Source organism: Cupressus sempervirens, chromosome 10 (assembly GCF_028749045.1).
Source record: "Cupressus sempervirens isolate cs-2001-9-10 chromosome 10, ASM2874904v1, whole genome shotgun sequence".
NCBI lineage: Eukaryota > Viridiplantae > Streptophyta > Pinopsida > Cupressales > Cupressaceae > Cupressus > Cupressus sempervirens.
Window position 1 is genome coordinate 529,379,965 of NC_143127.1, and position 26,577 is coordinate 529,406,541.

The window sequence follows — 26,577 nt, forward strand, 5'->3', positions numbered from 1 at the left end:
TAGGCAAAATTCACCCAAGTTCATTTAGTGGTCACAAGTTCATCATTATAGCAACTGAATATTTCACCAAATGGGTTGAAGTTGTGCCACTATCTGCTGCTACAAGCAAACATGTTGCCCTATTTATACTGAACCACATCATTTGTTAGTATGGTATTCCTTCCCCCATTATCACTGATAATGGAGGATAGTTCAAGAATAAGGACCTTAAATAGTTGTGCAAGAAATTTTGAATCAAACAACATTGGTCTTCTATTTACTACCCTTAAGGGAATGATCAAGCTGAGCCCTCCAACAAAACATTGCTAAAAATCATACACTGCATAGTTTACAAGTCTGGGAAAGATTGGCACCTACAGATAAATCAGGCACTTTGGGCCTATAGAACTACCATTCGTACTCCTACAGGGGCCATGCCCTTTTCTCTAGTCTACGGATTTGAGGTCATCCTCCCACTAGAAGTAGAGATTCCCTCCTTGTGAGTCTCCTTACATGGGTTGATAACTGATGAAGACCATAGAGCTATGCGAATATAGGAATTAGAAACTCTTGATGAACGTCGTAAGGCTACTTTTGATCACATGAGGGCTTATCAAAAGTGCATGTCTACTTAGTATAACAAGAAAGTTCACCCACGTGAGTTTTAAGTAGGTGAACTCACACTTAGAGAGAACCCAAAAAATTAGCAGCATAGAGAGTAGAAGGAAAGGTTTGAACCTAATTTATTAAGCCCATACATTAACACAATAGTATTTGGATATGATGCTTATCAATTGTCTACTCCTGAAGGTGAAGAACTTGCAGAACCTATCAATGTCCTACATTTGAAGAAGTTCTATGCTTAGAGGCCCACTGCTCAGCCATCTAGTACATATCTATGATCTTGAAATAATCCAAAAAAAAAAAAAAAATCTTGAAAAAAATGATCATCTTAGTGAAAATCTAGCAATAGGCGCTTTGATGTATCACCAAAAAAATCAAAAAAATTGAAAAAAGCCCTGAAAAACTCTGCCAAGTGGTGAAACCTAGAAATATGCACTGCTTGAGACCCTTGTACCTATGTCTATCAGTCTCAAACATGCACTTCACAACACATTTCCTAGCTTGGGATTGTTTCTTGTCCTTGTCTTGGGGGCACAACTGCTTAGCCTATTGAGGTCTCCTTGTGCATTAGGGTTTCTTTGGAAACTCACACAATAATGTTTCTCAACACTTGACATCTAGTGTTTCTCAGCACTTCTCAGATAGTTTACCTATGGTCTCTGATGTCACCATATTTCTCACTATCAAAATCAAGTCTTGAAGAAATGGCCAAGTGACTTACACACACGCATTTAAACACTTAAACAACTGAGTTGTGTGAACTTTATCTACTTTGTGTGCTATCTATGATGATTTCTTTGCTATATTTTCCCTCCCTAATAGTCTTCCAAGGATGTCATGGACTAGAAGATTGGGGGCACGGGGCATGTTTTATTGATTTTTTCTTGTGGGTATACTTTATTTGTCTATATTGTTTAAAGCATTCATGCTTGTCCTATTTGACACTTTGGCTTATAAACATATCATCCTTGACTATTTCACAAGACCACACTTGGGGGTTATCCTGGCACGTATGCCTTGATACAGGTGTAATCTTGCTATACTAAACTTAGTGAATCTAATCGCGTAGTCATCTTGACTTATACGTCTTCGATGCTTAGATTGAATTTCCACATACCTATATAATATCAATCATATTCATATCCTCATAGTTATACTAGTGATGGTTGTACGATCATGATGTCACTAATAAATGTTCAATGATGAAATAAGAGTCTAAATGTTATGCATTTCTTGCTGGTAAACCACTTTGCATATTAGCTTGCATTATAGGTTCACTCTAGTCTAGTTTTACATTCATACATATGGGGAGAGCTCTCTCTTCATCCTTTTTTTGTGAACATATTACCTAACTGCTTTCGCATCTTTTCTTTGCTTTCTTCTTTATCATGTCTTTTCACCTTCTTGATCTTTCACTTCATCTCTATTTTGCCATCCTGTCATCACAAGGGGTTAATCTAAACATCATATTCAATTTATCCAAGTGTTACATATTTTCAAAAACATAAGTCTATATCATACACATGAGAGCTAAAACATCATAAATGAGAGAGACACATGAGAATATATACATAAACATCAAAGCAACACATACATGAGTAGGAAATAGAAATTGAAACATCACATGAAAACTTAAAATGTTGAAACATCCATCAAAATGAGACAAGTACACAAATATGTCAATCAAAATCTAGTATCTCATATATATCTCAATGTATCATCATACATATATACAAATGTAAGATCCAAAATCTAGACATCTATCTCAAAAATACATGGTGTATAATAAAAAATGTCAAAACTACCACAAATAACCTATGACTAGCTTGCACCCTCTCCAGCTGGTGGTGGCTTTGGTGGTGGAGCTTGTCTCCTATCTCGTGGTTGTACCACACCCTCTGACCTACTTGCCCACTCTAAGTAATCCAAAAGCCCCTTCCCTAGTGAGACCACACCCCTGTAAGCAGCATAATAATATGCAATGTGTGTACCATGATGAGATGCTTCTTGCATTGCTACATCTCGCTTCCTATGGAGCTCATCTTCCCATGCTCGCTCATCTAGAAGCTACTGATCTTGTACTATGATGGTCACTCAGGCTACCTATAACTCTACCTCCAAAGAACAAATCCTCACATCTTGATCATCATCCCCTCGAGTTGGCTACTCAACCTCCACCTCCACCTGTACTACTTTTCGTTGCCTCAGTGGCACCTCCTCCTCCTCTTCCGTAGTGGCTTGTGCTCGTGTCCTCCTCCTCCCAGAGCGAGAACCCTCCCCAACCTCCATCTATCTCCCTTCACTGCCTCTACCTCATCCTTTACCTTTGCCTCCTCTGTGTCCCCCTACTATGGGTAACGCATCTAGCTCTATAAAATGAGGGAATGGATGTCTCTGCATCTCATATAAATACATCGGATCTACTCCTACATCTACCACATCTAGGTGATAATCCCATAGAGTTCACACTAGAGTTGTTGTCTCCCGCACCATTGTCTGATAATCCAGCATCGACACCATCCATGTGCCTCATCAAAGTGAAAGTGAGCATAGGTGGTGGTCTCCACCAATATCACCTGCTACTCTGCAAACTACCGCCATACCTGACTGATCACAAACTGCTTCACGATCTCTAAATGCTTACCCACCAGTGGCCTGCTATATCTCATATAGTCTAACTCTCACACATCTAACCACTTGTGGCACTCTCAATAGGGTTGCCATTTGAATGTTGTCAGCTCATCAAAAATGTGGCGATAACAAGTCACATCTCCATTATGAGTCTGTAGGACAAAATTTGTATACCCAAAAATGTAGGGTTGGCTCTACTTTCAAGGTTGCACCCATGGGCAGATCACATCAATATGCTCCTAGATCCAGATTTGTGCCAATATTGCCCTGCACACCCAAGAATGACCACTATGGTATACTATCTCAAAAAGCTCAGAGTACATATCCACCAGTATCAATGGCCCCCATGCCATCCTGCATGGTCGTGCAATTAGATCTGCCACCAATCAACCTAATCCTAGTGGGAAGCCCTTCTTGCTCCTATCTATCACCAAGGCCTAAGCTACCAAAGAACACAACAAGCTAGGAAGAGGGTAATATGCTCCATACTCATCAATAAGTCACTCCCAACTCAGATGGCGATCTAGGATGGTAACATCCTAAAACATCTATTGTATCGTCACTCACCCCTCTATCGGGGTCTGATCATAGTACACCTGTGACACACTCAAACTTTGTTAGCCGACTGGATTGTCGTCGGTGTTTCTATATTTTGTAGCCAATGGGTAAATAGTTTGTAGCAGACATAATGTTTGTGGCCGACGGACTCCTTCGGGAAGGTTTGGCGGATAGTATTTATATCCCGTTTGGGATCATTGTAATTCATCTTCTATCATGGATCTTATCTTATGAAGCATAATGTAATGTCTAGCATATGCAAATATAATTCTGTTGTTCGTGTTCGTGTTCTGTTGTTTGTATGCATTCATTTATTTTACCTGTACAGTAAACATTTAGTGTCATTTCCTTATGAACCTGGAAGGTGGGCGGAATGAAGATTAATGCCAAATCAGCTTAACAAGGATTGAAATAAGGCAAAGGGAAAAGATGAAATTCGTATTGCACAAGAAAATTTAATTTTGGCACAGCAAGCTGAACACCGAAGGAGATTCCAGAAGATTGCCGATGAAAATCGAAGCACAAAAGACTTGTTGGAGGAAACTCAACAACGGGTGGAATTGGTGGAAGAAGCATGGGAGGATTTTTTGAATTTGTGTTCGCCGAGGGAAGAAAATCCGGATGGAAGAGCTAGACTCGCACGGCTCGGAGTGCCGATGGAGCAAGAGCCTGGAGTGAACTCTTCGTTCGGGATACACTTTTGCGGGAAACAACTTCAGAAGATCTTTTTTCTTCACCAAGGTTCACAGCTGTTGAGATCACTGGTGTTGAAGTATAGATCGCTGGTGTGGAAGTGTAGTCCACCAGTGTGGGAGTGCAGTTCGCCGATATGGGAGACTAGTCTGTCGGTGTGGGAGTGCAGACTGCCACTATGGGAGTGAAGAGCGCCAGTATTGTAGGATCGAGCAATGCCTGTTTACAGAAACCAATTGTGATGGAGGGACCAAAAGAGAAACTGTCAAAGTTCAATGGCGATGGTACAACCGATCCCATTCGACATTGCAAAACATGTGAAATGATCTAGAAGGTGAATGGTATAACTGATGAAGACGACTGGATGAGGCAATTTTTGGCCACCCTATGAGGCATAGCAATTGATTGGTTCACTGATATAGATCCAAAAAAGCTAAACAGTTGGGATAACATTAAAAAGGAGTTTCTGGCAGAATTTAAACTATTGCGAGATGATAATGAAATTATAGCAAAGATCTTCAATACTAAGTAGGGGAAGAACGAAACTGTCTGCGTTTATGCCAAGAAATTGAAAGATTTGATAAACAAAATGGAAAATAAGCCGATGGACAAACTTTAGAAAAGGTGGTTTGTGGAAAGTCTACGCCTAAACCTGGGGAAGAAAATGAAAATTGTGTCGTCATCGTCATACATGGAAGCATATAATAGAGCATTGAATCTAAAAAGTGAGCACAAGGCAAAGAAGAAGAAGAAGACTAGTTCCTCTGATTCTGATGACGATGAGCCTTCTGACAAAGATAGTAGCAATGATGAAGGCAGTAGCAAGAAGGTTCGCGCCCTACAGAAGGACATGATCCACATGATGGAGTTTAAAAACATGTAGAAGGAACCAAAAAGCAGTGAGCTGTGGTGCACGGAGTGCAAGAATGACAATCATACTAAAGGATCTTGTCCAATGAATCAATTCTGTGACATTGTTCAATACCAAGCATGTAATTTGTGGGGTCATTTTGCGCGGGATTGTATAGTGAAAAACACACCAAAATTATTATGCAGATGGTGCGGACTCGACGACCATAAAGATGCCAAGTGCCCAAAGTTTGGAGTAAATTTGATCACTATCGGCACGGATGAAGAGGAGGTTTTGGCAATTACACGGAGGCAAGTGAAGGTGTACCCAGACCCGGCGGAAGAAAAAAGAAAATTGGGGGAAGCATACACGAAAATTGGAAAGGCATTGTCGGCAAGGACATCTCAGTTGAAGGACATCACCGACACCTTGGCAAGGAACTTCGCAGAATAAAACATTGTACGACAGATCTTACAAACAGAGATACTGGTCAAGATAAGTGACCTCCTTCTCACAATGCCCTAGTTACAGACGACCATTCTGAATCATACACCATTTTTGAAAGCAACAGAGGACACAGGAAGGGATAGTAGTCCAACGACGGCAACAAACCTAATGCTCCTGACACTCACATCCGGACGACATTCAGTAGTCGTCGAGATGGGGATTTTGGAAAATGTTTTGACAGACACAATTGTCGATGGAGGGTCCAGCGTGAATGTGTTGTCGAAGGATACCTGGAAGAAGTTGGGAAAGTCGACGTTGTGGCCACTTGCATTTTAGTTGCTCACGGCAGACCAACATGGAATCAAACTGCTGAGAATCTTGAAAGCGCAACTGGTAACTATTGGAATGCAACCATTTTTATTGAATTTTGTAGTCATTCCATTGAAAAGAAAAGGATATGATGCTATTCTCAGACGGACTTGGTTGGTGCAAGCAAAAGAAAAACATGATTGGAAACGAAATACTCTATCAATGGAGCATGGAGGCAAAAGATTCATAATTGACCTGCACACACAAATGGTAGGTGAGGAGGTAGCATCGTCAGACTCATATGGTGAAGGCGACAGTGATAACGAAAGAAATAATGATGAAGGAAAGAGGAGAATGGAACCGGACGACGAAAGATTATTGACACTAGAAGGAGGATCGAATGATGACGACCTAGACTCAGTGAATGGCCTTTACCATTGACAAATAAAAGACTACGAACTCTTTTCGAGTTGTAATATGCTAAAGGTCGACAAAAGTGAAAAAATAGAGAAAAATGGATGTCCGAAAGAATATAGAGAAGTGGAAGAAGGAAAGGAAGCTATGGCTGAAGTTGAGGGGAAGAACATACAGTCCAAACCTAGAAAAAAGGAAGATCCCACCATTCAGTATATAGTGAACAGACCATATAGAAAGAAAAGAATGCATAGCACCATAAAATTAGTTGAAGGGTGCCGACAGCAAGGAAATAAGCTAGATGCATGATGACCGTAGGCATAGTGGACGACAGAGGTGACACAGAACAGACATAAGGCGTGGCATGACAAACTCAACAGGTTTCAGCCCGGGTAGTTGGTACTCAAGTACGACAGTTGGAATGAAATCAAACAGGAAAGATTTAAGGCAAGATGGGTTGGACCATATTAGATCCGGGAGGTCGACGACAATCAAGTGATAAAGTTGGAGACGTGGGACGGGCAAGAGGTACCTCACACAGTCAACAGATCCTATCGTGCTAGGAAGATTTCATCGCCGTCGTCGTTGCAGAATGATCAAATGATTCCCTCATCGTTGTCGTTGCAAAATGGCAATGCCTCGAGGCAAAATTAAGGTGCTGCAATTTTTTAATTGTTAAAAAAGAAAAAAAAAAGTTTAAAAAAAAAAAAAATCTTAAAAAAAAGAAAAAAGAAAAAAGAAAAAAAAAGAAAGAAGAAAGAAAAAAGAAAAAAAGAAGAAAGAAAGCTGAGTAGGCTGCAGGAGGATACCCTGCGGGAGACACCCCGTGGGCACATGTCTGCGAGAGATTGTTCTGCGAGTAACTCTCCATGGGAGATGGCCCATGGGCACATCTCCGCGGGGATTGCTCTGCGGCCAACTCTCTGTCAGCACCTGTCCACATAAGTCTTTTTTCCACGGGGGTTTTCTCGCGGGCAGACTGTCTGTAGAAGTCTTTTCTACGGGGTTTACTTTTTCGCAGAATTCTTGTCTTTCCGCGGATCCATCTTCCTTTCTCGGCACTATACTCTTCCACGGAGTTTTCTATTATTCACTCGCGGGCTCTTGTCTTCCCGGTGGAGGTTTTCTTGTATGCAGACTTCTCAATGCACCTCAACAGTTGCATGCTAGGCTCGAGTGATTAATGGAACAATCAAAATGATGAAGTAATCTATATCAAACTAGCTCCACCAAGCTCAATAGAAAAATTTTGGTCTTGGAGCAGTACTTAGTCTAAGATAGAGCCGCCGAGCCTCACCATCGACCCCAAGACGTGGAGGAGCTCTCTCGACTGAATCTGCAGTTTTTTACATCTGCATGTTTGGGCATGTTTAGGGACTGGTGTATCCTATTTTAAAAAATAGTGGTAAAGGCAACTTAGGGTTTAGTGGAGAACACACAGGGTTTACTAAGCTGTCAGTGAAGTAGTTGGCTCCGAGAAACACAAGCGTAAAGAGGTTATGCATTTTGCATCTTTTGTAGATATTTTTCTGTGTCATCCGAGGATATCTTGCTCCCCGCGGATGTTTGTCTTCTTGTGGATGTTTTCCTAATTCCACGTGATTAGGTGGATTGTCTTCGTGCCTTGTCTTAGTACTCCTGCCACTAGCTGCTGGAGATTTCTTCAGAGGTTACCTAGCATGGGAGGTGTGCTTGTGGCTTGGTGATTGGTCTTCCCCCATGGCATGAGATTCTTATTGTTCTGGCATGGTTATATGAAGTAGCGAATACAGATCAATAGAAGGAAGCAATCAGAAGAGGAGCAGAGGAGCAGCTTTACAAAAAAATTAAAAAAAAAAAAAAAAAGTTGACAAATTGAAGCAGTTTGGAATGAGTATTGGATGATGCCAACGGAAAGGGGAACATCAGTGGTTGCCAGAAAGAGTGTGGAATCGGCAGAAATGTCAGAAATAGTGTGTTCTGTGCATTTTTGTGTGGGTTTCGAAGTGCTAATTTGGTTTTGGCGGTGAGGGGCGTTGCCCCTCGACCTTGCCCTATATTGCGACAGGGAGCGCACCTAGGGCATTGCTTTAGGACCTCACGGGGGCACTGCCCCTCGACCCCATTGGGGGCGTTGCCCCCTGGACCCCCAGTTGTTGCGGATAGCAGTCATGAATTGTGACCAGTTGAGAAGACTTGAAGCTGCTACAAACATGGAGTGTCTGTGTACTAGAGGCACTGGGAGTAGGTGTTGGCCGAGAGGCTGTCTTGGTGGATGCAGAGAGAGCTCGGGAGGAGTGGGTCATCCATAAGGTAGTACAATGACACTTATCTCAGTGGACCCAGTGTTGGAAGCAGAGAAAGCAGTACGGGTGGCTATCAAGGTCAGCTTAAGGAGATAGTATTGTGTTAGCAAGGCTACAGATGTAACGGGATGAATGTGGAAGTGATGTGATAGAAGCAGATTTTTCTTGTTATAGTCACTCTGTTAATGTATTTTGTTTGTTAATTTGTCTCAGATATTTTGTTAGTCGTCAGGAGACGACTTTTCTTTTTGGGGGGGGGGGGGGGGGGATGGTGTCAGCCGATTGGATTGTCATCGATATTTCTGTATTCTGTAGCCGACGGGTAAATAATTTGTAGCGGACATAATGTTTGTGGCCGACGGACTCCTTTGGGAAGGTTCAGTGGATAGTATTTATATCCTATCTGGGATCATTGCAATTCATCTTCTATCATGGATCTTATCTTATGAAGCATAATGTAATGTCTGGCATATGCGAATATAATTATGCTGTTCATGTTCGTGTTCCGTTGTTTGTATGCATTCATTTATTTTACCTGTACGGTAAACAAACTTGACATCAGTAAACCTTGCATCAAAATCAAAATTGCAAAAGCACAACAAAGCAATCAAATGTACAACTTACCAGATCACCATAACAGGACACTCACAAAATAAAATACACATCCTCTAATGTAATTGAAGCCTTACTGGTTAGTAGATGGAAGGTGTTATGCTCACTATGCCATTGCTCAGCAAGTATGGTCAAAAACCCATGGTTTGCCCATATATGGGGTATCCGTATAACCCATCTCAATTCCATGGTTGATATCACTACAAGCTAATCATTGGTCAAATGCTGAACAACTCACAATCCCATCACTTTGGGGGCTCTAATAAGAAGCGCTAGAAACACCTCCTACAACACATGACATGTAAACATCGATAACACATCATAAACATGATCACAGTGCAAAAATCAATGAAAAAATGCTCAAAAACATACTTCTTCTTACATGTAGGCGACATAAAATGTTGGAATGGTATTGTACGATACTTTTTCTAAAGCAGTGCGATACAATTTTGTCGTGCGATATTTTGCACCAGTCTGGATGACAAATGGGTGTGTCCCATATGATACACCTAAATATACTCGTGTGACACTTTTTTTGATGCAAAACATCATGCGATATTTTATAAAGTACCGTGCAATACTTTTAAAATATCGCCCAATATTTTGTACCATACTTCTACAACACATGCAAAAAAGACCAAAAATCCTGGAAAAAATGACAAAAAAGTAGTCACTTATAGGTGCCCCATAGTGATCTAGCTGGTTGTGCAACCGGTTGCACTCGAAACGGTGTTGGTGAGTCAGAATGTTCACCAAAACCATGATGCTCTCTCGACCACTGACATGCTCTCAAAAAAATCACAAAAGACAAATGAATTTGAAAATGACACTTGGGTCCCTTTTATAGCCTCCGACCTCATTTTGACCTTATTTTCAAACTACTCAAAATTCCACAAAAATTGCACCCCTGGCTAATTTTGATGTCCTAGATCCATTTTTAGGATCAAAATCAAAATTTGAGTTCATCTTGATAGTCAAAATTGTATTTTAAAATTCTACCTTCTTCTAAGCAATTAGCTGACCTTCTGAGGTCTAATCTCTAAATCATCACTAGGGCATCTTCATTTCTTTATGTCTTCATCATTTTCATGCTTCAAATTCACCCTCTCATGTCTAAAACCATTTTTCTACTTGATTTGACCTCATTTTTATGTTGTATCCTTCATGGTGAAATCTAGTCAAATTGGTGCATTCTATCATTCCTTAATAATCACTCTTTGGTTCTAATCATCTATCGGTCATCTTAGACACTGTTATATCTTGATTTGCTCATATCACGCTTGTTTCTGCATCCCCTTATCTCATTTTGATTTCAATCCCAAGGGGGCATAAATACTCTATCATTACTTGCTACAGTTATTTATTTCTTAAGAGCATTTGTTTGATCTTTTGCACTTGCTCTTGATATATCTGCTTTGCTAGATGTTAACATTCTTCTTGAACTCTGACATCATATTTTTTCCTAGTGTTCAGTACTACCACTATCAGGCTGTACATTCAGGATTTGCTATCTCTTTCTGCATTTCGTTCTTCAAAATCAAATATCTATATCTGTTGTTGCCCACTTGGCTTTTGTTTTTTTTGACATAATGTGTTCCCAGATTGATCACACATTGGTCAAAGAGAGTCAAATGTATGCACCCTAAAATGATCATCTAAACTATTAGCCCCCTTCTCAGCATTTGGCTAAGTTAATTAATCATTTACCTAGACCAAATTGCTAATAATCAATTAATTTGATTATAACCTATAGTTTGACTATGCTATCCTAAGTTCATTATTTGATTAAAAGAACATGTCCCCTTTTAATTAAATAAAAGACCCCATTCTTCTAACCCACTTAAAGTGCACACATAGAGTCTTTTTCTAATTTTTAAATTAAAAGAAAAAGGCTTTGTGACTTTTGTCTTGTATGACAAGTCAACTTATATTTTATTGGTTGAGTTGTGTGTGCACATGGATCCCTCCTCTTTTCGAATTCTACCATTGATCATCCACCATCTTCATCTTGATCTCTACCATTAGTATGACTTTAAAAGGGAGAGAGCTTTCCCCCTCAAAGGATCCACATTCTTGAGTATTGTTATACTGCAGGTTTACCATTCAAATTCTTGAGAGCTTTTGTGGAGAACTTCTATTTCTTGTCTAAATTCTCTCATCCATGGCATTTTAGCATATGGCATGTTAGCATAGTTGCATGGTAGCTTAGCTTTCATTTTGCAATAGCCTAACTCACATAGTAATTAGTTGGATTTGTAACACTTGCATATTGTTTAGAATAGCTACATTTTGCATCCTCATTTTAGATTAACTTCATCTTGCATTGCATCATTAAGGAAATCCTTGTGGACATTTTCACTCTTGCATCTTGTCTTTGGAACCTCCCATTGTATGGTTTACTAGCAAGAAGAGTATTCCTAAGGCTCAGTTGAGAGCTATTGTACTTGAAACATACTCTCTTGCACTCTGTGGATAGGGAGCTCCAAACTAGCATCCAAGCATTCTGAATTCAATGGAATCCCTTAGATAGAAGGGTTTGGAGGGGGACACTTTCTTAGTGTACAGTTGTATTCTGACCTCTTGCTTTTTGGCTTGTTTTGTCTATTCTCTTTTGGCTTTGAGGCCTTCTGTTATCTGAACTTATATGCTCTTGTTTCTATGAAACTTTATACAAGGTTTCAAATGCTTTAAAACCTATTTTTACATAATCAAAACTTAATATTTTCCACCATACTCTTAACCTATGCTAAAATGAAAGCTTTATAAGAGAGTATGAATATCCATTAAAAATAAGAATTTTGTCCCATGTTGTGGCTCTTGGTACACGTGAAGAAAAATTGTTATGAGAGTAGATCAAAATTAACTCATTCATGCTTAAGATATTTAAGTTACATAAAAATCTAATTAAAAAATGATAGGTTGTAAACAAAGATAATATGAAGTTCTAAATATATTTTTAGTTAGGAATTATTTTATAAAATTACCACTTTGTGTATGGCTTATTGCAGTTTGAGAGTTTGATATATTTTTAGGATGATCTTTTAACTTATAGTTGATTATTTAGTGAAAAACTATTATTGTTCCTCTTACAAAAATTATTTCCTTACATTGTTTGAATATAAAAGAAATGTTATATATATATATTAATACTCTAAGTAAAATAAATCGATAAAAAATACTCTAAGTAAAATATATAATTTATAGATAAATAATATTAAGACATTGAATAAAATCAATAATACAAAATAAGTATAGAAGTATATATAATTTATCCCATCTTATTACATGAATAGCCAATGGTACGATTTAGCTATAAGTGTACAAATATTATTATCTATCTATATATATATATAGAGAGAGAGAGAGAGAGAGAGAGAGAGAGAGAGAGAGAGAGAGATGATGATAAATCCATGTCACCAATATAGTTTGACTTCTATTAAATTAGAGTGGTATGATATTTTCATAAAGTTTTCTTCCTTTTTAAATGTGTAATTTCTATTGATTTGATTAAAGATTAAAAAAAGAATTGTATTTTATTTTAGAGAATAATTATGTCTTTTACTTTAAAAAGTTTTATTAAATACGAATTTTATTTAGTCTTAGAGAGTTGTCTTATTTAACATATTTATAAAATCATTATAGATTGAAGTTTTTTTAAGTAAGCATAAGATTTAGACTTATATATTTATTGCATTTAATATATATATAAAACTACTATAATTAGAATTTTGAATAATTAAATTTTTTCAATTTTATAAATAAATATTTTTATGTAGCAATATTATTGTATTGTCTAATAATTTCATATGGACTATTTCTTGGAGTAATTAAGAATTTTTTAAGAATCCAAGGTATTTTTCTTCTCTTTATATGATCTTTTGTAAATTCAACATAAAGAGGGACCTCCATTGCTTAGTCCATATGCTTCCTTATCAAATTCTACCAATAAAAAAATTGGGTGAGTAGGAGAATGTTTATTATTTTTGGATTGCTTGCAAAGAGTATCAATGGATAACATTACCTCTAGGAGACAAAGTTTTTGTAGATGGAGGGCTTTAGGAGTAATCGCAATAAAAACTATGCGGTATGGTTCGTTACCTTCATTTTTAGTAGGTTTAAAATTTTAGGCCTTTTTAAGGTTTCTATTTTCTACCTAGAATGCTTGAAAGTGTAGGGTGATTAAGAAGACACATTGGATATACTTGTTTATCTATGAAAAAAATGAAGAACTAATATATTGACTAGAGGGCCTCATTATAAATTTATAATTTAAAAAAATATAATAGTGAAAAGGATGGACATACCAAAATACATCTACATAATATGTTTTAAAATATAGTAATTCAAATTAAACTTTGTGTTTTAAGAAGTATATAATTTAATGATCTTCAACCAATTTTTAAATTAATATTTTTTGGGGATAATTTTTTTTGTCTTACCCTCTTTATGTTAGAAACATGTAAATGATCTTGCTAATTGATTCAACCATTATATATTGAATCTTTTAATTGAAATCTCAACTTTCAAATCATATTTATGTAAGTATTTCCATATTTTGATCATCATAACACTTTATAAATGACAATTTATGATAGTTGTGAATACATTCTTAGAATTATATAAATTATTATTATTCTTGTAATCACATTCTCAACTTTATATCATCTATAGAATAATGTATAAAAAATAATATTTATCCTTTTCTACTTTAACACATTTAAGCATAGCTCAAAATTTCAAATGATAAACACATTTAACATTTTTTTTCTTGTTTCCTTTGGCATAAACAACATCATTCCCCAGTTAGGATATCAATTAATGACAATAGTTCTACATTATTTTATAAAAAAAAACAGGAGGAAATTTTCTCCCCTAATAGATCTTCCTAACAATTTGGGCATACCGATTGCAGGTGCCATTGCTAGTTTTATTTAAATTTGAAAAGATCATCTTAAGTCTTGCTCGCGTCTACGTCTGCAATGTGCCTAGTCAATTTTTTAAAAAGTCAGAAAAAGCAATGTAAAGAAAGTGCATTTTCGTGGCTGTATAGCCACGGGCAACAAGTTTAGCCGGGAGGAGCCGGGATATTTTGGGGCCACATTCTAACCCGAATATCAAGAAAAGAATGCAACCCCCGTCTTTGCCTTTGAGGTGAGGTCATGAAAGGTTTATTTCTCATTCATTCAATCAGGAACCATGGCCGCTTGGACGATCAACCCCTTCATTCTCACCGCCAAACGCGCACTGCTTCCTCCATCCATTGCACCGAAACGAACATCTTATCCAAACTCAATGTCTCTCTCTCCCCCCAGGTGAGGAAGTGTCAAATAAACTTATTCTAATGTCGTTATATTAATTACTGCATGCATACAGATCATGATTTTGCAACTCAATGGACCAAGGCTGCATGCTCTTTCCCATCCCAGATTCTTAAAACTTATCTAGAAATAATTGAGGTTGTTCTTTTACATCTATGTGAAAATTGTAGCCTTTTACTCACCTTCAAATATTTGAGTTCGTCGTTTCATCTCTTCGGTGTTTAACAGCCAATTAGATAATGTGGTAATCTACCATAATTCAATTGTACAGATAGCTTTCAAAAGAATGAAAGACTAACTTATTGTGAAGGTTTTAGAAAACTGTATATAATATGCCCATGTTGATTCTCGTGCAATAGTCAGTAACATCAATTATCGAGGTTTGCTTGCAAGTTTTTTAGAAAGAATGGAACATTAGTTTAGAAGCATAATTTCTTCCTGCTCAAATCTTAAAGCTGGTCATAAACCTTTTTGTTTCATTCTTAGGTGGAGGGTCTTTGTGATTTTTCTTATCTTTGTCTATGATTGAAGTGAAACCTCTAGAAGTTGAAGGCTCCATGTCCCTAGCCTTTTTAGAGGCTTCCTGTAAGGTGGCTGGATTCAGTCCCTTAATCTATCCCTTAAGAGGCTCCTCAAGACCATCCATGAATAACACCAACAACCTCCTTTGGGAAATATTGTTACTAAAACTGAGTCTCTGAAATTCTGCAACTGAACCCCATTGTTTAAGTTGAGCTAATTCATTAAATTGCAATTTAGGGTCTTTTTTGTTAAAATGCTCAATCAACATCTCAGTAAAGTCAATATATGAGGTAATTTGCTCATGGCCCAAAGTAACCATGCACACATGCTCTAGCAGTCATCTTGTCAGATCCATCGAAATATGCAGCTCAGTATTCTGTGGCTCTTGTCCCTGCTGAACCAGAAACTGAGGTGGAAAGTTAGGTACAATGGTTCTCAAACATATAGTTCTTGCTAGCCTAGGCACATGCTCAAAGTTATCCGCAACTTGTGCTCCTCCACCATTCTGTCCTTAATGTATTTTGTTATTGCCCCCGTTATAATGTGCATTATTCACACCATTATTCCTGCCATTATTTCCTACATTATTCTCTCCATTTCTAGTGATGCTTCCATTTGCATTCATATTAATGCCCATCTGTCTAGCCATCATTTGTATTAAGATGTCCATTTGCTGGTTTTGTTGTTGTGCTCTTTGTTCTGCTAATTGCCGCCCCTGTGCTATGATATCCAATAATTGCAGAAATCTCTTCTCCCGGGTCCCTAGCGTTCCTGTCACCCATATTATCAACAAATTGTTCAGCTGCTATAAACTGCTCTTCCTGATTTCCCTCTTCCTTCCCCGCGTTTATATGTGCTCCAGTTCTCCTCAATTTATAATGGTGTGTCAAAGGATGAACACTTCAATCTTCCATGTCATTTTAATAGTTTACTTTAATTTCCCACAAGGATGGCAAGATACACCGCTCTGAACCACTGAAATGGTCCACCCCTTGCTCTTAACTGTCAGTTCTTATGCTGTTCCAGGAAGGAATCTGTCTATTGCTCGCTTGCAAAAGTTTAAACTTTATCTCATTATTCACTGGGTTTTGGGAATCGTGTGAAATCTTGTGTTTTCTCCTCTGCTCAATGTATTTTTTATGCTTGTTTTTTTCCCTCTAACTCACTAAATGTGCAATATATATATAACCCAAAAAGAAAACAATTTCTTGATAGAATAAAACTAGTAATTTCAATCAACAGTGGCAATGTAATTTCATGAAATTTTTCTAGGATTTACAATAGATTCAATACTGACAAAATTGACGTGGTAGTTATGACTAAGCAATTGTCAGAATGAGAACTCAACACCAGAAATATCCTTTATGAGTAACCCCTATAGGCTAGATGGAAACCAACATGTGACGTCTCCTATGCAACTGCCCACTATGTGAACTCTAAGTCTCAAACTCTGTCATAGTCTTAACCTTGTCGTTCCCACAATACCACATATTAATTCTCTGTATTTGAACCACTGACTAGCAACATCAAATACCACAATCCCCCATAGTTTCCAATTTTTAGTTTTAATTAGAACGAGGCCAAACCGAACGTGAACAATCCCCATAATTTCTTTGCACAACAAATACTTATAGTATTGCCATTCTGTGACCTGTTGTCATGCTTGGAGTTTGGTTAGTTCTACTCTTATTATGCTACTTCACAATTACACCTAGCTCTGTGTCTAACTCCAACATTTAATTGCACGTAGGTAGACAACTAGCTTTGGTACTTACTCACCTTATATTGGTGTCACAATAAACTCTCCTTCGTCAGTTCCAAAACATCCTCTGATAATCCAAAGATATTCACTTCGTTTTCCCCTATCGAGTCCCAAGACCACCTATCTCAATGGTGTTAAGACTGATGACTGGCAGGGGGTTTCGTCCCAATAGTCCTAGGAATTGCAACTCCGTTTCAACTCTGCTAATGCGCTTCTCGTTTTTTTCTCTGTCTTCGGTAACTTTTGCAATCTCCACTTCCTTCGCATATTCTGTGGCCAACCTTCCCTGTGTAATACATCCCTTCATTTTCCCATTCTAGCTGGTGTTTGGAGTTATCCTACCACGTATACGTGGGCCTCCAGGTCAACTTACTAAAGACAAATTATGAAATATGGATGTAATGCTGAAGGTGATCACATTGAGGAATATTCTAATATTTCATATTTGCTCCTATTCTCATACTTAGCCAATTAACCATTTTGTTATGAGCATATATATGATATAGTTCATTCCCAATAAATGCCATTGTCACATTCAAGTCCCGAGTTAGCTAACACAAATAGGGGGCATTACACTTTGTTTAGCACTTATGGAATATGCACATAGCCTGCGAGATGTCCCAGATAGACAACGTAATATATGCTGTTATGACAAGATAATCGAATGGCAGATGGTGCTATCACTTATATTCATTAATATGAATTATGCAAGATGCTGATCTAGAGCTATCTGATATGCAAATATGAATATGCTCTGTTTATGGTGTCGTCTCTGATATGTTGTATTAATGCTTGCACTTCAATATATGAGGTTGCAATAACAACCGCAATGCTCAATGAGTGGAATCCACAAGGGAATTTGTTTTTATAAAATCATTTCTCATATAGATCTATTATAACCAGTCGACTTAGATATTTGTAAATGTAGAAGGGACACGATGAAAAGTAGTCTACCTTAGTTATCGGTGGTTTGCCATTTTTTATGTTTTAAGATAAGTGGACTATGAGAATAGGCTTAGGGAGTAACATGATAACACACTTTTATGATTATTATCGATTTGGACTCACTTAATCTCCAAGATATCCTTATTCATCCATAGCAACTATTAGGTAATTATATTATTATGTAAAGTATAATGACATTGCTCTTAAGACGTTTATTGTCAGTATCATGCCTTTCTCACATCTTTGACCAAAATACCACTACTGTCTAAATGTTCTTGTAATGTTGATGCTGCCGCTTTTGAGACTTTGTATCTTTCCATAGTCTTATCAAATGTTGTCGTTGAAGGCTCAAACTTATTGTCTCAACACATGATGTGTGTCGTTCTTTTAGATTAAGGTAAAAATAGGTTTTGAAGGGACCCAAAACCCTTTAACAAAAGCAAAAGATAAGCATTAAGAACCAACCTAGTTTTACAAGGACCTGAAACCGCAAGTTTTAACCAAACACTCCCAAGTTTTACAAGGACCTGGAACCTAAAAGTTTTAAATAGAAAGCTGAACAAAATAAAAATAGAACCGGCAAAAACACTCGGATCTGCAACTGGCACACCGGCAACCACAACCAGCACCTACACCAGTTCCTTGATGCTCTCCTCCACCTCCTTACCAGCTTCAGCAGTAGCCTGGATAATATCAATTGTGGCAAAAACAGGAACCTCAAGAGCATCAACAATCTTTTTTCTCATACTTTGCCTCGATCTCTTGCTAGGCCCTTGTGGACTCCTCACCACAACAGTGTTTGGGTACTGATCTCCTCGTTGCTTTTCTTTCCCAGACTGGCCGCAGCGGCGCACAAACTGGAAGTGACCTACTCCATTCTCTGCCCGCTTTTCTTAATAAGTTGACGGAGTTCCAACTCATAATCCTTAAGTTTATCAGGTATGTTGTCGACAAGATTCTCCAGGTTGGCTCTCATAACACGTTCATAGTCTAGCTCTTCTTGAATGACTCCAACCTTTTTCTTGAGCACCACGATTTCATTGTATAGCCACGAGTCCGCTTGTAGAGAGGCTTCTGCTTTAAGTTTGGTAGTATGAAGAAAGGAGAGTTTTGCATGGTGGGTCTTATGTAATGTCCCCTTTTTCTGGGACATTATAATTCTGTGTTGCCGGCTCACTTCGCCTAGGTTTTGGGGGCAAAAAGGTTCTTTACGGGGTTCAGTTCGAGGTTTGGCCTAGACATTTCTAGTTTCAAACCCATCAGAGCAGTTTTGGCAGGTTGTTCGGATACTTACTTTTTTTAGTAAGTAAACAGAGCTCAGTATTCTTGATATCCCAGTGTTCATTTGGAAGTGTCTCGCCGAGAGCTTTCCAATGAGCTATTGCACATGCTTATTCGAGTTTGTTTGATCAATTATTTTAATGCCTGATGATTATATGGTTTACTGACTAAGTGATTATTAAAGATCATTTAACTCGTCATTTTATTTTTTTTGAAAAAAAGGTACTATGTTCACTTAAGTGACTAAAGGACAAAAAATGTGCTTTATCCCGCATTGCTTAAAAGACTGTGCATCACATTGGGAAAAGTGATAAAGGTACAACAAGATCCACATGACAAGTTATGAAGATTATAATATTTAAAACAAATATTAATCTGGGAGCTGGAAACAGTTACTAGTTATCTTTTCAAGGATGCAAACCCTTGAAGAAGCTTTGGAGGTTGGATGCAAACCTAGCCTTCTTACAAGTTTTATTTACATTTGCCAATCTGACTATTATTTCTGTTTATATGATTGGATTATTTGGATTATTGCATGTTATTGTATTGCTGTTATATAATACAATAATGTCTTTGGCAGATATCTGAGTTAACTCCTAGTTTATATATGTACTTGCTGAATATAGGAGGAATAAAACAAGCTTTTCTGAGTTTTCTTGTATGTAAATTTGCTGGTTAGAAACCGATTAAAATTCTGGAATTTATATTGAATATTGGTTTTTTGTTCGGGTTTGAATCTGCACTTTATATCATGGGTTTTTTCGGGTAAAATATTTGGAAAGGGTAATTACATCTCATCCCTGGTATCTTCTTCAGTTCTAATTGCAGCGTCAATGGTAGTATTATTGACCTAGATGTCAGTGTTAGCATCCTGCTTCTCCTTAAACTCCTTTTCCTTCTCCTTACTTGGGCTTAGCTCTTTCATAACAAGGACAGTACCCTCATTGTTTTTTTCTAGGTCAATGTCCATTTTCTCCTCGCTGGATTTAGTGTTAGGAGGAGAAGAAGGAACTTGATCTTTCGCCTCATCATCCTTTAAATCTTTAGACCCAGCATTTGATTCAGTTTTTCTATCTTTGCTCTCCTCCACTTGGTCCTTACCAGTAGACATACCCTTACTTCCCGAGTAACCTTCCTCAGACATGAGTCGTTGTTACTCAATAGAGATGAGTTATTTGGATAATGATTAACTCTTTGTATATATGACACATTGGTATCAGCAACCAAAAATATTGATGAGACCATTCCTATATTGGCGATCGACTTGGATCATTGACAATTGCAGATATGTTATATGCTTCCTTGAGATTGGTTATTTACATTACTATAATTGTCGACTATTTTATTTGCTCTCCACTTCAGCTGACCATTTAATACTTGTTAGGGGTCCTCTAGAATACACAAATCAGTCATTTTGTGCTCGTGAATATTCATTGCCTTATTATAAATGACCCTTCAAATTATTAAAGTTTTGACTACAACAGATACTTGGGATTTCTTGTCGTGTTGTGATGGTATCTGATTGTCATATTGAATTGTGATAATTGTTACCTTCTTAAGTCAAGTGTCTCTTCCAGACGATGCTCAATTATGTCCTCATTTTATCGATGTAATCAAGACTTTGACTCATGCATAGCCATTCCTTTTTTTATTGACATTTGTATCCTTTTGTATTTGAGTTTAATAATAAATTTCAATCTTTAATTAACATTTATTTTCATCACATATCTTTTTAAATTCAGGGACATCATAGTCTCCCTGTCTTTGAAAATGCTTGCCCACAAGCATTCTCACATTGTCACTGATTCCTAGATCCAAAACTCAGAAGTGTTCAAACTCATGGCTTCAATTTTCATTGATGGAGAGGACACCTTGTTTAGCCATAAAACCTAATTCTTGTATCTTTCCTCAAGATGTTTCAAGAAAAATTCCAATTCTGAGCTGCAATCTTATGAAGTTTGGTGAAGGTTCGAACGTTTAGGGAGGGCATGGTTGGGTCTTATCATATCGTCTTAAATGGCTCTTATTGCTTCCTTAATTAAATATGCACCAGGGTCCCATAATGTATTTTCATCTTTTCCTTTATGATTTCAAATTCAAACTAGCCTCTTCTTTCACCTTAAGGAGTGGGCTGTCATAGATTGTCTTCTTCAACTTCAAATAATTGATTAGGAATAAGTTGAAGCTTGTCCATAACATCCAGTTTCTTTGGAGAACTATTCAAGCCATATCATCTTTTTTTAATTTTCACTATGTCCAATGAAGTGTTTGATTACATTGTTCTGTCTCCTTGATGGTAATGTCTCATCTATACTTTTTATCATTGTCATCTTTTCAATTGTCACTATGTCCCATGAAGTGTATGATTACATTGTTTTGTCTCCTTGATGTTAATGTCTCATCTATGCTTTTTATCTTATCCTCTTCTTTGTAATGCTTTGGGTCTTCATGAATAGTGAACTGTCTAATTTTATTTATCTTCTTTTGTATCTTCATGAATAGTGAACTTGTCTTTAAAAGGTGGAAAAACTTTTAGATTGATAGTTGTATCTCCAACCAAATTAGTAGAACTGGAACTCTGATACAAGGAATTAATCATTATCATGTCATTCCCTATGCAGGACCCTTGTGATGATGTATAATCAGAATTACAATCATTATAAATTGCATACTTGATTCATTTGTGACTACATGTATACAAGAAGAGTTAACCGTTTCTGTTCTTTTTGAAACTATTTCATCTTTTGGTACCTTTAACTCCTTGAATTTCTTTGTGATCACATTCTGATTTTGCGCTTGATGAGTATTATTGGTTTTGACCTCTTCTAATATTCTTTTTTTTTGTCACTACACTTCTCCCTTTTGATGCAACTAATTCCATCCTCTCTGCTGATGTATGGACATGAGAGATTTGTGGTGCATTTTTTGTGTTGCAATTAATTATCCCTTGTTCCTTATAGTGCATATTCTTTTCATCTTTCCTTTTGAAGTCCACTAGATGACTGCTATATTTCTTAGGAGAGCATTTTATTTGTAGATCAGTGTAGTCCTTCCAAGAGATATCTTGTTGAAGACTACTATACAATAATACAACCAATCATGCTGAAATTGCTTATATACATCTACTGGTTTTGGCTCCTATTGCCATTGATCATATAAAGATTAGAAAAGGTAACTTCTTGTCATTCTTTGTTTGGAATGAAAGGAGGAAGGTTTGGTCTATATTCAAGGACATGATGGCTTGACTATTCATCTTTTTCTCTTTTCTCTTCTTGTTTTCTGTGATTGCTATTGGTTGCTATTAGTAATGTGCACAATTGATCTAATTTCTTTTGAGTGTTCCTTGACCATGCATTGAATCATGTGTTTGTAGAGTTCTCATCCTCTCCCATATTTTGAAGCTTTGTTATTTAAATACTGCTTTCTCATCTCCACAGGCTGGCAGGTCAACAAGCTCTGATACCAATTGTAATGCCCCCTTTTTATGTTTCTGGGACGCTACGTGAGCTAATGCAATATTATAGCTAATTCTATTGATTTATGAATGCTGAACAATGAAGGTATATATGACTGGTAATTCCAAATGCTAAGATGGTTAAAATGAACTAATGAATTAATATGCAAGTGCGGGTGTAATATGCAATTAATGCATTGTGATGCAACAAGTGTATAATGAGCAATGCAATGACAATGAATTATGTAATGGAGATGGGAATAGCATATATATATATATATATATATATATATATATATATATATTTACAACCGTAATTTCAATGCCACAATGGAATACAATGAATCTAACAAGGCTGTGACTGCAATAGATACTTAGCAGTTTGAATAATTATTAATTATATATGGCTGTCTCTGATTTAGCATTTATGGAATATGCATGGACCCTGCGAACTGTCTTTGATAGACAATGTAATATATGCTGCTGTGACGGGATAATTGAATGACAGAGCCATCTCTGATATTTTTTAATATGAATTATGCAATCTACTGATTTGGAGCCATATTTGATATGCAAAAATGAATATGCTCTAAACATGGTGCCATCTCTGATCGGCTGTATTAATGCTTGCACTTAAATATATAAGGTTACGATAGCAACACGAATGCTTAGCTAGCGAAGTCCACAAGGGAATCTGTTTTTATAAAATCAATTCTGATACACACCTCTCATAGCTGATTGACTTGGATATTTATAAATGCTAAAGGGACACAATGAAAAGTCGTCAACTTTAGTTAGCAGTGGCTTGTAATTTACTATGTTTTAAGACAAGCTGACAATGAGAATTGGCTTAGGGAGCAACACAATAACATAACTCTTATGATTATTATCGATTTGGACGACCTTAATCTCAAAGATACCTGTATGCATCCATAGCAAGTGTTTGGTAATGATATTATTATGTAAAGTATAATGACATTGATCCTAGGACGTTTATTGTCACCGTTTGAATGTTCTTGTAATGTCGATGTTGTTGTTTCTGAGACTTTGTATCTCTCCATAGTCTTATCAAATGCTGTTGTTGAAGGTTTAGAGCTATTGTCTTGCCACTGAGTCATTACCTGATAGAGATGAGTTCTTTGGATAATGATTAACTCTTTGTAAATATGAGATATTGGTATCGCTAACCAAAAATATAGATGAGTCCATTCCTGTATTGGCAATAGACTTGGATAACTATCAATTGCGGATGGATTATACGCTTCTTTGAGATCGATTATCTACATTACTGTGATCTTTGACCATATTGTTTTGTCTGCACTTCCACTGTCCATTTAATATCCATTAGGGGTCTTTCATAATACACAAATTATTCATTTTATGCTTGTTAATGTGTTGCCTTATCACGGCTCTTCATATTATTAACATTTTGACTATACTACCCAGGATTTCTTATCATGGTGTGATGGTGTCTGATTGTCGTATTAATTTTTGATCATTGTCACCTTCTTAAGTTGGGTATCTCTTCTAGACGGTACTCAGTCATGTCCTCATTTTATCGATGTGATCAAGACTTTGACTCATGCGTAGCCATTCTTTTCCTTCCATTGCCATTGGTATCCTTTTGTATCTGAGTTTAATAATAAATCTCAATCTTTAATTAAAATTTATTTTGATTGTATATCTTTTTAAATTCAGGGACATCACAACAATGTTTCAATGTTTGACATTGCTATGACAACATGTTGCCCTTATAGGCCTATTGATCAACATTACTCCTCAATTGAGTTCAAAACATTAGAAAGGGTCCATAGGACCTCATTTGAAGACATTGACGTAAATCAAACATGGACTCAAAGTTGCTTCACAAAGGCATGAAAGCACTAGGTGTCTTTGCACCATATGCCCGGGGAAGGAAGAATCTCAAGTCCCATCTAAGATGGGTTCTTGGATAGTGGTGCCATGTAATTTTATGTCTTCTTCTGTCATCCTTATGGCCTCCTCACAAGGGAGACCCTGCCATTTGACCAGGTAGTCATTGTAGACTTTGTTCCTTGTCCTTTTCACTTCTCTTGTGTTCAAGATGCCTTCAAGCTTTCATGATTCAGGGGGTGGTAACTCCTTAACCCATTCTTCATCAGTGACATCTTCATTACATATACCTGCAAGCACAAGTCATGAGCTGCAAAATGCATTTTAGTTTTGACGATTTCTAGCATCACGCCTTTCTATTTCATGAAAAGAACAAATATTATTTTTGTTACCATTATGAGTTGCTGCTAAAGCAGGCCTTACAAGTGGAGGATGTAACTTGAGTCTATCATTCCTATTAGGAGGATAATTTTTTGTGAGATATTCTTGATAGTGTTGAGCTATGTCATTTGGTTGAATTTGTCTCTTCATGTTCATGACTTTCTAACCACCCTTTACAGGAGAGGATCGACAAAGATTTAAACCATGGGAGATGGGTTTGTGTGAATCACTACTTAGCACACTTAGCACTCAATACTTATTGCATCTAGGTGATGCTCACAGAGGTGAAGCACTAGGACTTCCCTGAAGGTCACCCATCCTAGTCCTACTCTAGCTCGCATGTGCTTAACTATCAAGTTTCCTCCATTGTTAAACCCACTCTGCTTGCAACCCTATTTGCAAAACCTTCAGCAAGTATTGTGCCTTATGAACCATTGGTCAGAAAGCCCCTAAAGCTCATCAATTGATAAGTAGGAGATATTTTCCATAGCAAAGTGAAATTGTGGTATTGCTATCAAGATTCATTTGTGTAGTTTTTTGAGTCAAACTCATTGACTAATGTTTCATGAGTAGTGGTTCACACAAATCCATTTCTCATGAGAATGAATGGGAATACTTAGCACTCATTGCACCTAGGTGATTCTCACAGAGATGAAGCACTAGGACTTCCTGAAGGTTGTCCATCCTAGTACTAGTCGAGCGTGCTTAATTCCTCCAAGGTTAAACCCACTCTGCTTGCAATCCCATTTACAAAACCTTCAGCAAGTATTGTGCCTTATGAACCATTCATTATAAAGCCCCTTGAGCTAATCAATTGATAAGTAGGATATATTTTCCCCGACAAGTCAAATTGTGATATTGCCACTAGGATTTGATGGAGAAACTACTTTCATTATTCCTGTCATATCTGTTCCAGATTTGATGAAAGTTAATGCCGTCTATTTCTTTTACTCAATCAAGCACTTGCTCAAACTATGACATGCTAACCATTCCTAAAAATAATCACTAGAATGAGGGTTTTGAACTTTTGACATCATTGAAACTACTTCTGTTATCCATCCCATTGATTGATTAGTGTTGAGACCTTCTGTTTTTTCTTAAGACATAAGATCTTTTACAGGTTTGACCAACACAAAACATCTTAATGCAGTGCTGTTCCATTGTATATTTAAGAGTCTCCATGGTAGCTAACAATCAAGCAAATTATATTCCTCAATTTCTTCCAACCCTTTCTCAGCTCTCCTTATCCATTGAGGATTAATTTTATCTCATCCCCAATCTAGATCGGACTGTGGTACTTCACAGTTACGTGGCTTCTCACCTTCATCCAAAAGTTTGAATGCTATCCAATAACCATGGATACCAAGGCAAGGAGTTCATCCAAATATTGCATGCCAAATCCTCTCGCACCCTAGATCCCCAAGAAAATAAAATAGAATGGGTACTACCTCAAGATGCAGGCACCTCCTAAATTTGTGAATTGCAAGACAAACTTTGGATGCTGAAAAATAAGGCCCTCGTAAGTAGGTTCATGGGAGCCTTCCCTGGACCAAAAATGCTTAAATTTTGTGTATAATTGGAATCATGCTAGTTTAGTGAACATCCTTGTGATGCTAAATTGATATTTCATCGCTGTTTTA

The 26,577-nt window shown here is 37.2% G+C and overlaps 1 protein-coding gene across 2 annotated transcripts in view; it reads left to right on the plus strand.

Moving 5' to 3' along the window:
• The first annotated feature begins 14,550 nt into the window (after positions 1 to 14,550).
• The window catches only part of IM (Alternative oxidase family protein), a 158,083-nt gene continuing 146,056 nt past the window's right edge, over positions 14,551 to 26,577 (plus strand). For both annotated transcript variants that reach the window (XM_089806972.1, XM_089806973.1), the window contains exon 1: positions 14,551 to 14,714. In XM_089806972.1, coding sequence (XP_089663098.1) covers positions 14,599 to 14,714 — 116 coding nt within the window. In that variant the 5' untranslated portion in view covers positions 14,551 to 14,598. The remainder of the gene's footprint in view (positions 14,715 to 26,577) is intronic.